Source organism: Aotus nancymaae, unplaced genomic scaffold (assembly GCF_030222135.1).
Source record: "Aotus nancymaae isolate 86718 unplaced genomic scaffold, 86718_ANA_hifiasm-v0.15.2.pri h1tg000007l, whole genome shotgun sequence".
In the NCBI taxonomy this organism is placed as follows: Eukaryota; Metazoa; Chordata; class Mammalia; order Primates; family Aotidae; genus Aotus; species Aotus nancymaae.
In genome coordinates, this window is record NW_026988418.1 from 15,136,860 (window position 1) to 15,150,008 (window position 13,149).

General features: G+C 40.3%; 2 protein-coding genes across 13 annotated transcripts in view; one reads left to right on the plus strand and one right to left on the minus strand.

Moving 5' to 3' along the window:
* The window catches only part of OSBPL9 (oxysterol binding protein like 9), a 209,562-nt gene that overhangs the window by 178,718 nt on the left and 17,695 nt on the right, over positions 1-13,149 (plus strand). For 7 of the 9 annotated variants that reach the window (XM_012434521.3, XM_012434520.3, XM_012434524.3 and 4 more), the window contains 9 exons: positions 4,044-4,215; positions 5,412-5,496; positions 7,048-7,158; positions 7,431-7,494; positions 7,610-7,750; positions 9,327-9,405; positions 10,046-10,137; positions 10,827-10,962; positions 11,194-11,901. In XM_012434521.3, coding sequence (XP_012289944.2) covers positions 4,044-4,215; positions 5,412-5,496; positions 7,048-7,158; positions 7,431-7,494; positions 7,610-7,750; positions 9,327-9,405; positions 10,046-10,137; positions 10,827-10,962; positions 11,194-11,268 — 955 coding nt within the window. In that variant the 3' untranslated portion in view covers positions 11,269-11,901. Of the gene's footprint in view, positions 1-4,043; positions 4,216-5,411; positions 5,497-7,047; positions 7,159-7,430; positions 7,495-7,609; positions 7,751-9,326; positions 9,406-10,045; positions 10,138-10,826; positions 10,963-11,193; positions 11,902-13,149 lie in introns of those variants that run through there. The other 2 variants (XR_001104578.3, XM_012434518.2) reach the window with 1 other exon arrangement.
* Positions 12,713-13,149, minus strand: part of NRDC (nardilysin convertase) — a 101,341-nt gene continuing 100,904 nt past the window's right edge. For all 4 annotated transcript variants that reach the window (XM_064372334.1, XM_012434513.2, XM_012434511.2 and 1 more), the window contains 2 exons: positions 13,032-13,121; positions 12,713-12,932 (listed from right to left, as the gene is read on the minus strand). In XM_064372334.1, the coding sequence (XP_064228404.1) occupies positions 12,735-12,932; positions 13,032-13,121 (288 nt within the window). In that variant the 3' untranslated portion in view covers positions 12,713-12,734. The remainder of the gene's footprint in view (positions 12,933-13,031; positions 13,122-13,149) is intronic.

Genomic DNA, 13,149 nt, shown 5'->3' on the forward strand with positions numbered 1-13,149 from the left:
TTTTTTTTTTTTTTTTTTTGAGACGGAGTTTCGCTCTTGATACCCAGGCTGGAGTGCAATGGCGCGATCTCGGCTCACCGCAACCTCCGCCTCCTGGGTTCAGGCAATTCTCCTGCCTCAGCCTCCTGAGTAGCTGGGATTACAGGCACGCACCACCGTGCCCAGCTAATTTTTTGTATTAGTAGAGACGGGGTTTCACCATGTTGACCGGGATGGTCTCGATCTCTTGACCTCGTGATCCACCCGCCTCGGCCTCCCAAAGTGCTGGGATTACAGGCTTGAGCCACCGTGCCCGGCCGGCACTTTCTTAAGAGTTGGAGAAAGGAAATGTCAGTGTCTGCCCTTGAGGAACATACAATTTAGTATCCAAATTATAGACGATTTATAAATTTTAAATGTAAAGCTTGCAATATTATATATGTATGAGAGATAGAAGTAATGTAAAGGTGAATTCATTTACAAGGAGGTGAGTTACATTGCCTTGGCTGGCAGCAAGAAATTTTTTTGTAATGGGGAATGTTGTCAGTTCATCTTCTCTGCATTCCTTAGTCTTAGACTGGTTTACTGAGCCAGATACATATCACTGAAGTTTCATGCTGGGCGGACACATTGGCTAACATTGATAAATATATATTTTTTTTCTTGAAGATTTAAAAGAATAACCAATTCCCAAAAAGCAGAAATTTAAATAAATATAGCAGTGTTTAAATTAACAGATAATTTTAAAAGTAAAATTTAAGCATTTATTTGTAACATGTCTAAGTAAAAATGGAACATACCAGTTGTTAATTGGGTATAGATTTGAGATTTAAGGGTAGTTTTTATGTGTGAGAATTTAAACTTTGAGGCCCCCAAAACAACCACTTTATTTACAGGTTGGGTGCAGTGACTCATGCTTGTAATCCCAGCACTTTGGGAGGCCAAAGGGAGAGGATTGCTTGAAACCGGGAGTTTGATTCCAGCCTGAGCAAGATAGCATAACCCTGTCCCTACAAAAAAAATTTTAAATAATAAGCCAGGCATGATGATGTGTACCTGTAGTTCCAGCTACTTGGGAGGCTAAGGCAAGAGGGTAATGCACTCCCAGGAATTTAAGGCTGCAGTGAGCTATAATCACACCACTGCAACCTGGGTGACAGAAGAAGACCCTGTCTTAAAAAAGTAAAAGTACAGCTCAAAAGCCAATAGATAAGATTAAACAGTATAGTACAAATACTCCATTACTTCTAAGAAAGGAGAAATAATGGAATAAGGAACAAAGGGGAAATGTGGAAAACCTATCAAGATGATAGAGTTAAACCCAACTATATCAACAGTTACACTAAATGTAAATAGAATATACACGCCACTTCATGTCAGACTGGATAAAAAAAGCAGGATATATCTATATGATATTTTCAAGAGAGAAACTTTAAATATAAAGACACTGGTTAAAAGTCAAAGGATAGACAAAGATACACTAAGCACAGCAAAATTGCTGTAGCTGTGTTGGTATCAAAGGAGACTTTTAAGACAAGAAATATTATTAGAGACAAATAGGAATATTTTGTAATGATAAAAGCGTCTATTTATCAAGAATAAATAATACTCCTAAATGTATATGTACCTAATAACAGCTTAAAAACACATGCAGCAACAAAAATTGACTAAAATGAGAAATAGCCAAGTCCACAAATTCTCCCTCAAGGTCTGATTAAGCGAGTAGCCTCTGCCTTCACCACCTCCCCGCCCCCCAAAAAATCAGGAAGGCTATAGAAGATTTAAACAGCATTATCAAATCAACTTGACCCAATTGGCCTTTCTAAACACTACCCAACAATTGTATAATACGTAGTCTTTTCCAAGTGCATGTGAAATGTTCATCAAGATAGAACATATACAGAGTAGTCTTAATAAATTTAAAATAGTTGGAATCATTCAGGGTATATTCTACACCTTTGAAAGAATTAAATTAGTAATTGATAACATGGAGAAAATATCCAATTATTTGACAATTAAGCAATGCACTTGCATGGACTTAATCTATGATACTAGAAACCAGAAGTAGTATTTGCCTCAGGGTAAGATGTGGTGATTGTTTGCAAAGGGAGATGTGGAAACCTTCTAGATTAATGGAAATATTCTATTTTTTTTTATTAAGTGATGATTAATTAAATCGATATATGCATTTGTCAAATCCTCAAACAAAACACTAAGACCAAGGCACATAGACCAATGGAACAGAATAGAGAACCCAGAAATCAAGCCAAATACTTATAGCCAACTGATCTTCGACAAAGCAAACACAAACATAAAGTGGGAAAACGACACCCTTCTCAACAAATGGTGCTGGGACAACTGGCTAGCCACATGTAGAAGAATGAAACTGGATCCTTATCTCTCACATATACAAAAATCAACTCAACATGTATCAGAGACTTAAATCTAAGACCTATAACCATAAAAATTCTAGAAGATTCCTTCCACTAGTGTCCAAAACAAAAAAAATCTAGAAGATAATGTTGGAAAAAGCTTTCTGAACATTGGCTTAGGCAAAGACTTTATGACCAAGAATCCAAAAGCAAATGCAGCAAAGATAAATAGATGGAATTTAGTCAAATTAAAAAGCTTTTGCACAGCAAAAGAAATAACAGAGTAAACAGTCCACAGAGTGGGAGAAAATATTCGCAAACTACGCATCCGGCAAAGGACTAATATCCAGAATTTACAAGGAACTCAAACAGATCAGCAAAAAAAAAAAAAAAAAGAAATCCCATCAAAAAGGAAAAGCTAATGATAATAAAACAAATGGCCAACAAACATGAAAAAATGCTCAACATCATTAATTATCAGGGAACTGCAAATCAAAACCACAATGAGATTACTCCTGCAAGAATGGCCATATTCAAAAAATAATAGGTTTTTTTTTTGAGACAGAATTTCACTCTTGCTACCCAGGCTGGAGTGCAGTGGCGCGATCTCGGCTCACTGCAACCTCCGTCTCCTGGGTTCAAGCAATTCTCCTGCCTCAGCCTCCCAAGTAGCTGGGACTACAGGCGTGCGCCACCATGCCCAGCTAATTTTTGTATTTTTAGTAGAGACAGGGTTTCACCATGTTGACCAAGATGGTCTCTATCTCTTGACCTTGTGATCCACCTGTCTCAGCCTCCTAAAGTGCTGGGATTATAGGCATGAGCCACCGGGCCCGGCCTAAAAAAATAATAGATGTTAATGTGGATAGGTGAAAAGGGAACACTTCTACACTGCTGGTGGGAATGTAAACTAGTACAACCACTATGGTAAACACTGTGGAGCTGCCTTAAAGAACTAAAAGTAGATCCACCATTTGATCCAGCAATCCCACTCCCGAGTATCTACCCAGAGGAAAAGAAGTCATATGAAAAAGACACTTGCATATGCATGTTTATAGGAGCACAATTTGCAGTTGCAAAAATATGGAACCAGCCCAATGCCCATCAGTCAAAGAGCAAATAAATTGTGGCATACATATACTGTGGAATGCTTCTCAGCCATAAAAAGGAACAAAAAAATGGCATTCACAACCTAGAGGGAGTTGGAAACCATTATTTTAAGTGAAGGAACTCAGGAATGAAAAACCAAACATCATATGTTCACACTTATAAGTGGAAGCTAAGCTAGGGGGATGCAAAGGCAAAGGAATGATACAGTGGACTTCGGGGCTTCGAGGGGAAGGGTGGGAGGGGTGTGAAGGATAAAAGACTACACATTGGGTACAGTGTACACTGCTCGGGTGATGGGTGCACCAGAATCTCAGAAATTGCCATTTAACAAGTTATCCTTGTAACCAAACACACCACCTGTTCTCCAAAAACCTGTTGGAATTAAAACAAAACAAAACACTAAGACCAATGCATTTAATTATATATATTATGCCCCTATTTTAAAAAGAAACTTTGAGCTAGCTCCTGGTCCTAGGTCTTCAGTCCTCTCAGCCTGACTTAGGTGGACCTGCTGGGGGTCACTGCATCATCTTGTTTTCTATCAAAAAGAAGGACATTAAATTTTGTCTTTCTCCCTTGCAGCATTAGTGACCACAAGGATCCCAAGGATCGAATGGTTCAGGTTGTGAAATGGTACCTCTCAGCCTTTCATGCAGGAAGGAAAGGATCAGTTGCCAAAAAGCCATACAATCCCATTTTGGGCGAGATCTTTCAGTGTCATTGGACATTACCAAATGATACAGAAGAGAACACAGTGAGTTCTGCATTGACATTTTAAAATTATCTTAAGTTGTACACTGATTCAAGATTTCATTTTATTTAGGGGCAAATAATAATGATGAAAGCAATGATCGAAAGATGGTCACCACCCATAGAAGAAATTTTTGATAGATCAGTATAGTTTGAATTTAGTGAGAAGGAGGAAAAAGAGTAGGATGAGATGAGGATAGGGATGTAGAAATCAGATCTTGCAAGGCCTTGTAGGCCATAATATAATTTTATGGCTTTTCAGGATCTCATTTTTGTCTTGAGAAGATCATTAGAATGATTTTGTGAAAAATAAATTGAGAAGGGGCATAAATAGAAGCATGGAGACCATTGTGGAGGCTTTGACATTATTTCAAAAGAGACATGGTAATTCAGGCTTTATTTTGGAGGTAGAACTGATTGATGGATTGGGGGAGGTAAGGAACAGGAGACAGCATGGGCACTTAAGCAGTGGCAGTGTCATTTACTGATAAGGAAAAGATTGGATTTGAGGAGGGAAAATCAGAAGCTCTAATATAAAATATAAAGTTTCAGAGGTCTGTGAAGCTTGTCAAGTAGGGAGTTGGAATTTAAGAGTGTGGAGTTTAAGAGAGGTCTGAGATGGAGATGGGGCTTTCAGAGTATTCATATGGCATTTTAAAGCTCTAGAATTAGATAAAATTAGGAAGACAGCATAGCTGCAGAAGAGCGGGTAACCCAGAACTGGCTCTGAGGCTCCAACAAATTTAGTGGTTGAAGAAAATGACCAGCAAGGAAGACTCAAATGCATGTTAAAAGGCTTTTAGAACTGAAAAAACCAAAACCATAGCCCACAGCACCTGACACATAATAATCTGTCAGTAAAATTATTCTCCATATATTTCCCTGTCCAAGTGACGCATTACATGTAGTCCATACTGAAGACAGACAAGTCTGTGTCTGTTCTTAATCATTTGGCAGACGTTGATAAGTACCTACTCTTGTGTGCCCTGAGTTAAGACACACAATCCTTGCCTTTAAGAATGTCTTAGTCTAGTCAGGGAGACTGACACAAAGCAATTAAAATATTGTAATTAAGTGCTACAATAGAGAGATATATGTAGGGTGCTTGGTGTGTGTAGAGCGAGCAGAGACCCCAGTTATCAGATTCTCAGAAATGTTATTTGTGTTTTCTCATCAAAAGAAAATTATATTTGCTTGCAGGAACTAGTTTCAGAAGGACCAGTTCCCTGGGTTTCCAAAAACAGTGTAACATTCGTGGCTGAGCAGGTTTCCCATCATCCACCCAGTAAGTTACAGCGCTCCTCTGCAATCTCTGCTCTCAAACTCTTCTGTCTAAAGTGGGTGATTAAAAGCTCCATGGCTGTGTGGCTAGCTGTGTCTTTCCTATTCCCTGAAATGGAAATGATTGGTTCCTCATATGTTTTACTTTTGTAAGCTCCAGACTCTTAGCTTCACCAGTTAAGTATGTATAAAAAGAAGGGATTTGGGAAACCAACTTTTAATGCTTCCAGAGTCATCTTATATATAGTAATTTGTGCCGTAGAGACCTCAGCAACTGTGAGGCAGTTTATATAAGTGATACGTAGTTTCTACACAGTATATTCCTGGTACAATGCAGATACCAAAACCGGGGATGCTCAAGTCTCTTATATAAAATGGTGTGTTTTATATTCATATAACCTATGCATACACCCTTTTATGTACTTGTCATCTCTAGATTACTTATAATACCTAATACAGTGTAAATGCTATGTAAATATAAATTTTTACTGTTATTTATTTTATGTTTATTATTATTTCTTTTTCTTTTGAGACAGGATCTTGCTCTGTCCCCCAGGGTGGAGTGCAGTGGCACAGTTATAGCTCACTGCAGCCTCCTAGACTCAAATGATCTTCCCACTTCAGCCTCCCAATTAGCTGGGACTATGGGCATGTGCCACCACACCCAACTAATTTTTTTATTTTTTTATTTTATTTATTTATTTATTTATTTTGAATCAGAGTTTCGCTCTTGTTACCCAGGCTGGAGTGCAGTGGCGCAATCTCGGCTCACCGCAACCTCTGCCTCCTGGGTTCAAGCAATTCTCCTGCTTCAGCCTCCCGAGTAGCTGGGACTACAGGCACACACCACCATGCCCAGCTAATTTTTTTTGTGTGTGTTTTTAGTAGAGATGGGGTTTCACCATGTTGACCAGGATGGTCTCGATCTCTTGACCTCGTGATCCACCCGCCTCGGCCTCCCAAAGTGCTGGGATTATAGGCGTGAGCCACCGCGCCCGGCCTTTTTAATTTTTTTGTAGAGTCAGTGTATCACTGTGTTGCCCAGGCTGGTCTCAAACTCCTGGCCTCAAGTGATCCTCCTATCGTGGCCTCCCAAGGCCTCCCAGGCGTTAGCCACTGAGCCCAGCCTCTGAATATTTTAGATCCACAGTTGGCTGAATCTGTGGATATAAAATCCATGGATATGGAAGGTCAGTTTTAAATACCTTCAACATCTTGTTTGTTCAGTGCAGTATTAAAACTGGAAACACTCTATGGGCCTAAGTTGGGGCTGGGGCCTGGGCGTACTTGCAAACCAGAACAGATAGCCCTTTTGATTTTAAGCTTCCTGGATCTGTCACAGCATCATTTCAGGGATGGTCCTGCCCACATGGCTCTGAATGAATGCTTGCATTGGGGAAAAGGGTATAAAAGGCAGGTAGGTACCTCCTGGCCTGATTGGAGGCTGTTTGAGAGGTAAAGGATTTCCCTATGAAGCAAGTTATTTCCCCAGGTTACGTGATTTTGGAGAGGTAGCTGTAGGTAAATAATGTACTAATTGAAAATTTCTATTCAGTTTCAGCCTTTTATGCTGAGTGTTTTAACAAGAAGATACAATTCAATGCTCATATCTGGACCAAATCAAAATTCCTTGGGATGTCAATTGGGGTACACAACATAGGGCAGGGTAAGTCTGTTGGCACTGGGTGGACTACCGTGTTACAGAATTTTATGTCATTCTAATGTGTGATGTGGACACTTGTCTAGTAAAAGAAAATGGCCCCAAAAGCCAGACTAGATGTCATTGTTAGCAAGTAAACATTGGTATTGGGGTTGAGAGCAAGGGAGGGGAACTGGACAGGTTGTCCCTAAATTGAATGGAGTATCCATCAACTCAACAAGAAAGCCTTGTAGCCACTTGACACTACTCATCAGATATTCTATCCCTTCTCTCCACAGGCTGTGTCTCATGTCTAGACTATGATGAACATTACATTCTCACATTCCCCAATGGCTATGGAAGGCAAGTGTGTCCATTTCCTCTGATCAGCAGTAGACTCTGCTGTTCCTTGAGACATGCCCCTTCCCCATCTTTCCTCTTAACTGTCAGCCTTACCTAAAAACTTTTGATTTTGCAGGTCTATCCTCACAGTGCCCTGGGTGGAATTAGGAGGAGAATGCAATATTAATTGTTCCAAAACAGGCTATAGTGCAAATATCATCTTCCACACTAAACCCTTCTATGGGGGCAAGAAGCACAGAATTACTGCTGAGATTTTGTAGGTATTTTTTCTGCCTCAGAGCTCTAAAGCTTTTCTGAAATAATTGCCTTTTGTCTTGAACTATATAGCTTCTGGATTAGGACTGTGGAAGAATGGTTCTGTCTTTGTAAGCTTGTTTCACATTTGATGTGTCATGTCTTTTGTTAAAATCGGTATCAGAAGACCTAAAACCTATATTCAGAGCAGTCAGAGGTCATTGATAGGTTTCCTTCCTAAGAACCTGACTTGAGATGTTGAACTGCAAGAGGGCTTTCTAAGGCCGGGCGCGGTGGCTCACGCCTATAATCCCAGCACTTTGGGAGGCCGAGGTGGGTGGATCACGAGGTCAAGAGATCGAGACCATCCTGGTCAACAAGGTGAAACCCTGTCTCTACTAAAAATACAAAAATTAGCTGGGCATGGTGGCGCGTGCCTGTAGTCCCAGCTACTTGGGAGGCTGAGGCAGGAGAATTGCTTGAACCCAGGAGGCGGAGGTTGCGGTGAGCCGAGATCGCGCCATTGCACTCCAGCCTGGGTAACAAGAGCGAAACTCCATCTCAAAAAAAAAAAAAGAGGGCTTTCTAGGTTGCCTGGCTAACCCCAGTTTGGATCCCTAATTTATTCTTGCCAGACTGGACCATAAGCTGGTCCTTACAGCAGATTTTGTGACCCCCACAGCAGTGCCTCCAAGTCCTCACATCTGTGCCTTTGCTGGGGAAAAACAGTAACCATCACATTTTGCAGGCATCTGGCTTGTTTCCATTTGACACTCTTGGGTCAGATGAATAAAGATGACAGTGCCAGTCAGTTGGCCGGTCCAGAGCCTAGAAGAGGAACTTTTACAGTGATGCCACCTTGACTTTCTCTGCCTCTGAAGCCCTTCATTGGGGGGAAGGGGACAGTGGGAAAGAAAGTTTCAGGCATTGATAGCAGCTCTCCTTCCTCTGCCCTGTTCATTTCTCCCTTTTCTGGCCTCTTTCACGCTTATTTATGCCTTGCCCTTCCTAACCAGGCCATTGTTGTGTTGCTTAGTCTTCTCACATTCCATACTCGTGTGTCCAAGTAGAGGTCTGTTATGGCTTTTGAAGAATGGATCCTTGCTCAGGGAAAGTGTTCGCACCATTTGGCACAGAGGTCCCTTTCAACCTGAGGATGAAAGCCTAGTCTCCAGCATTATATTCTAAAGCAAAGCCTTCCCTGACCCTGACATCCGCAGTTTTTTGCTCCTAAACCCCAGTGCCCATGTAAGCTCACCACAGCACTTACCACCTAGAATCTCAATGGTGATGTCTGTCTCCACTAGGCTGTAGACAGCTTGAGGTTAGGGAATTTGCCAAGTCTGTTATGGTCTTAACACCCAGAATAGGATATTCCTGCCCCTACCCACTGTTCTTGGGATCTCAAGTTCATAAGCATCTTGTTGAAGGCCCTCATTCTTAAAGTTAGCCCTGGGGAGTCCAGTTCTGTTACTTTTGTCAGAAACTTCACAGTTGCTCTTCTGTCCTCTACTCTGTAGTTGGGTCACACTGAGCAGATTCTTTGGTAGAATAATTTTCAACTTGAGACTAACACAAGTATTTCCTTTTCTGTTCAGTTCTCCAAATGACAAGAAGTCTTTTTGCTCAATTGAAGGGGAATGGAATGGTGTGATGTATGCAAAATATGCAACAGGGGTAAGATCCTCTATTTTGCCACTTGTTTAGGGTATGTTAGATTGTACCCTATCCCTTGTTCTGGCTTCCTTCATTAGTACTTCTGTTATAATGCACTTCCTTCTATAGTACATTAGAGCTGGAACTTTAAGACAGCTCTAATGTCTGTCATCTCAGGGCATGCTTTTTCTTTCCTTCCCCCACCTTCTCCCAGCAGTATAGCAGATTATAATCATTTTTACTTTTCTCTCTGCTCTCAAACAAAACACTTGAGAATAATATATGTAAAACAATGCCTGGCACATAGTTAAGAACCCAGTAAATGTTAGGTATGTGTGATATGTTTATAAAATGAAGCAGTAAACAGTGTGTATACACACAGTTAAAGATTTTGTATAATAAAATTTACTGACTGCCTGGCACCAGAGATACCGAAATGAGTAAGATAGTCCTTTCCTTCAAGGAACTTGCACTCTGTACTACTCTGCACTCAGTGTTCTCCTCAAGCAAAGAGGAAAGCTGGTATGAAATTAACAGGAGGAGCCAGTGAACTATATTTTGGACCTAGAGAATTTGAAATGTCAAAAGCACTACGGTGCGCTTAACATTCAGATTAAGGGTTTATGGGTCTAGTTCCCCATCAGCCTCTATTGTTTTCTAGGAAAATACAGTCTTTGTAGATACCAAGAAGTTGCCTATAATCAAGAAGAAAGTGAGAAAGTTGGAAGATCAGAACGAGTATGAATCCCGCAGGTAAGCCGACATTAAGTGGAACTATTGGGCTGGGTTTTAGAAACAGTAGAGCAGAGCCTAACAGTGTGTAGACCAGGTTTGAATGCCTGGGTTCGATATGTCAGAACTACCACTTACTATCTTTGTACGTAGTAAGTGGTAGTGGATGACTAAGTTAGCTAACTTCTCTTTACCTTCTTTCCTGAAATGGGAATAATGAGAATAAAGGCCACATCTTAACTACCTTAAGCCTCTGTAATTTACATCTTGATCCGTATTCTCTCCCTTCATACTGTTTTTTCCACCACATTGTTAAATCCAAGGGAGTTTTTCTGAAATGGAACTTCTCAGTTCCTCTAACACTTTCAGTATATAGTAAGAGACACTTAAGCCCTCGAGAGGTAAACTGATTGACCCAGAGTTGCACAGTAAGACACAGAGCCAGAAGTAGAATCCCATGTCTCAGCTTCCCTATTCTTTTTCTTCTGTTGACCTTATCATGTTATCCGGCAGCCCTTATTTCCTTCTTTGACAACTAGCAGTGGAGTCTTCTGAGCCCTTATCTCTGTTTCTTACTCCAGTGCCCTGGTGCCAGCATAAGGAGATTTAGTCTGTGGCCTACAGCACTTGAAGCCATTTGACTTGTGCTATACTAGATTCAGGGTGGTGGTAGGCTTTCATTCCCAACATCTCTTATCTCTTTGTTTTAGCCTTTGGAAGGATGTCACTTTCAACTTAAAAATCAGAGACATTGACGCAGCAACTGAAGCAAAGCACAGGCTTGAAGAAAGACAAAGAGCAGAAGCCCGAGAAAGGAAGGAAAAGGAAATTCAGTGGGAGACAAGGGTAAGCTTGCCTGCCCCACCCTTTTAAGTGCTACTCCTCCTGTACCTGAGCAGTAATTTATTTAAGTGAATGTCGAAGAAGTGATGTGCCAAACACTGTTAATAAACAAAGTGATCCCTGGTCCCCACTTGAAACTCATTTCAGTCTAATGGCAGGGCGGGGAGAAGACATGAAATAAGTATAGAAGTACAAAGCAAATATGTAACTAAATTCTCCCCCTTTCTCTTACAGTTATTTCATGAAGATGGAGAATGTTGGGTTTATGATGAACCATTACTAAAACGTCTTGGTGCTGCCAAGCATTAGGTTGGAAGATGCAAAGTTTATACCTGATGATCAGGGCAGTAGGCATAATTCAGCAAGAAATAATCTTCCTTTGGGAGAAACCTGTTCACTCCCTTCTTATTACAGTGGTTCCTATCTCAGGGATACTGGACTTTCTGACACAGATGAACAATTAAAGTGGGAAAAGGTCCTCTTTTCCCTCTGTGGCAGTTATGATTTTGACTTCAATCCTGAGAAAAACTTCAGGTTTTGAAAACAAGGTGATGTCTGCTCATTTTCCAAACCTCACATGTTGAAAAGCATTTATAAATCCATGTCTGAAACGCCACACTCTAGTACTGCTGTTAAGATATACAACCTGTTTCTTAGTTCATATAATCTTGGGATACATACACACACACATCTATATACACACCACATACAAACAAACATACGTATACACACACACACACACACACACATATATATATTAAAATATACCTGATGCCAGATTTTTTCATAAATACTCTGCCTACTATAAATATGGTTTCCTTTGAGTTGTTTTAGAAAATTAGCACAATGTATTAAAATCAAGTGTTAGGAAATTTCATGGTCTTACCTACAATAACTTTTATTTTGGAACTGAACTATTATTAAATTGTATCTAATCCTGAATTACAGTTTAATTATTCTTAGTGCTTACGGCTTCATAAGGTGATTTTTCCAACCTTTTTAAAAATGCGTATCTTTTATTATCTTTACAGTTAAACTTGGAAGCCAATTACTCAACAACCTTGAATACAGGAGTTAGCTTTTCAAAAAGACACTTTAAAAAAATGGAGGATCGATTCTTTTCCTTTTTCCTCTCTCAGACTCTGTGTTCTGTCTTTAGCCCCTGCCAGGTGACTCCTCAGACTCTTCACTGAACTCATGTTGCATATGTAGGGCTACCTGCCAACATTTTGTCCAAAAATGTTTTATTGCCTTAGAGGATTTGAGACGAGTATATATGGATCCCCACCCCACAGTGAACCAAAATAGATACAATAAAATGAATGCCACAGCAGCAAATGGCTCATTCTGAAGGGAAATACAGAACTATCTTTATTAAAAATACATCATCAAAAAAAAACACCAAAAACTAGGCATTAGTACCTAGCATTTAGGTACTAACACTAATACCTAGCATTTAGTTAGTTATTCAATATACCGGTTTCATAGGGCCTTTCAAGAAGTAGATTCTCAGTCTCAGGACACAGGCCAGGGCTTCTCAGAAGTGCTGCTGCAAGCTTTCTGGTCTCACTTGGCCCACTCTGCTAATAATTTTTCTCCAGCTCCTATAGTAACCCTGGGTTTATTAGTCTCAACAAAGAAAGGATAAAAAGTAAATCAAATGCTATGATGCCAGTGCAAAAATTCAAAAAGGCAGTAGTAGTATAACTAACTAACTCCATAAAATACAAACACATTTTAAAACACACATTGCTTCAGGCCAATGTGACTGCAGTTTATTTGACTATTTTATGGTAGGGGAGAAGGTTGAGTGTTGATGTGAAAGCCCTGATATCAGTAATGGGGATGATACAATCTGCCAGCAGAGGAGACGTTGGCAGGTATGTTAGCTCCATCACTTCACAAGAAGAATTTGAATCCTCACCAGAAGGGGTACCATCCTCTTCCAATTCATACTTCCCATATCCAACAACCTGAAAAAGGTCAAAGACAAAGGTGAAAAATATGCTGACCAGATTTAGGGGTTTAAGATCTCTGATAACCCTAGAAAGGATGGAGTTAACCATACTTACGTGAACGCTGAGCATTTTACTTCCTGGTCCTCTATGAGCCTTGAACCAGTTGACCAGGTCTGATATTGAGAATGACTTCAGTGCTTCAATCTTACAAGCGAAGGGAGGATAGGAAAGA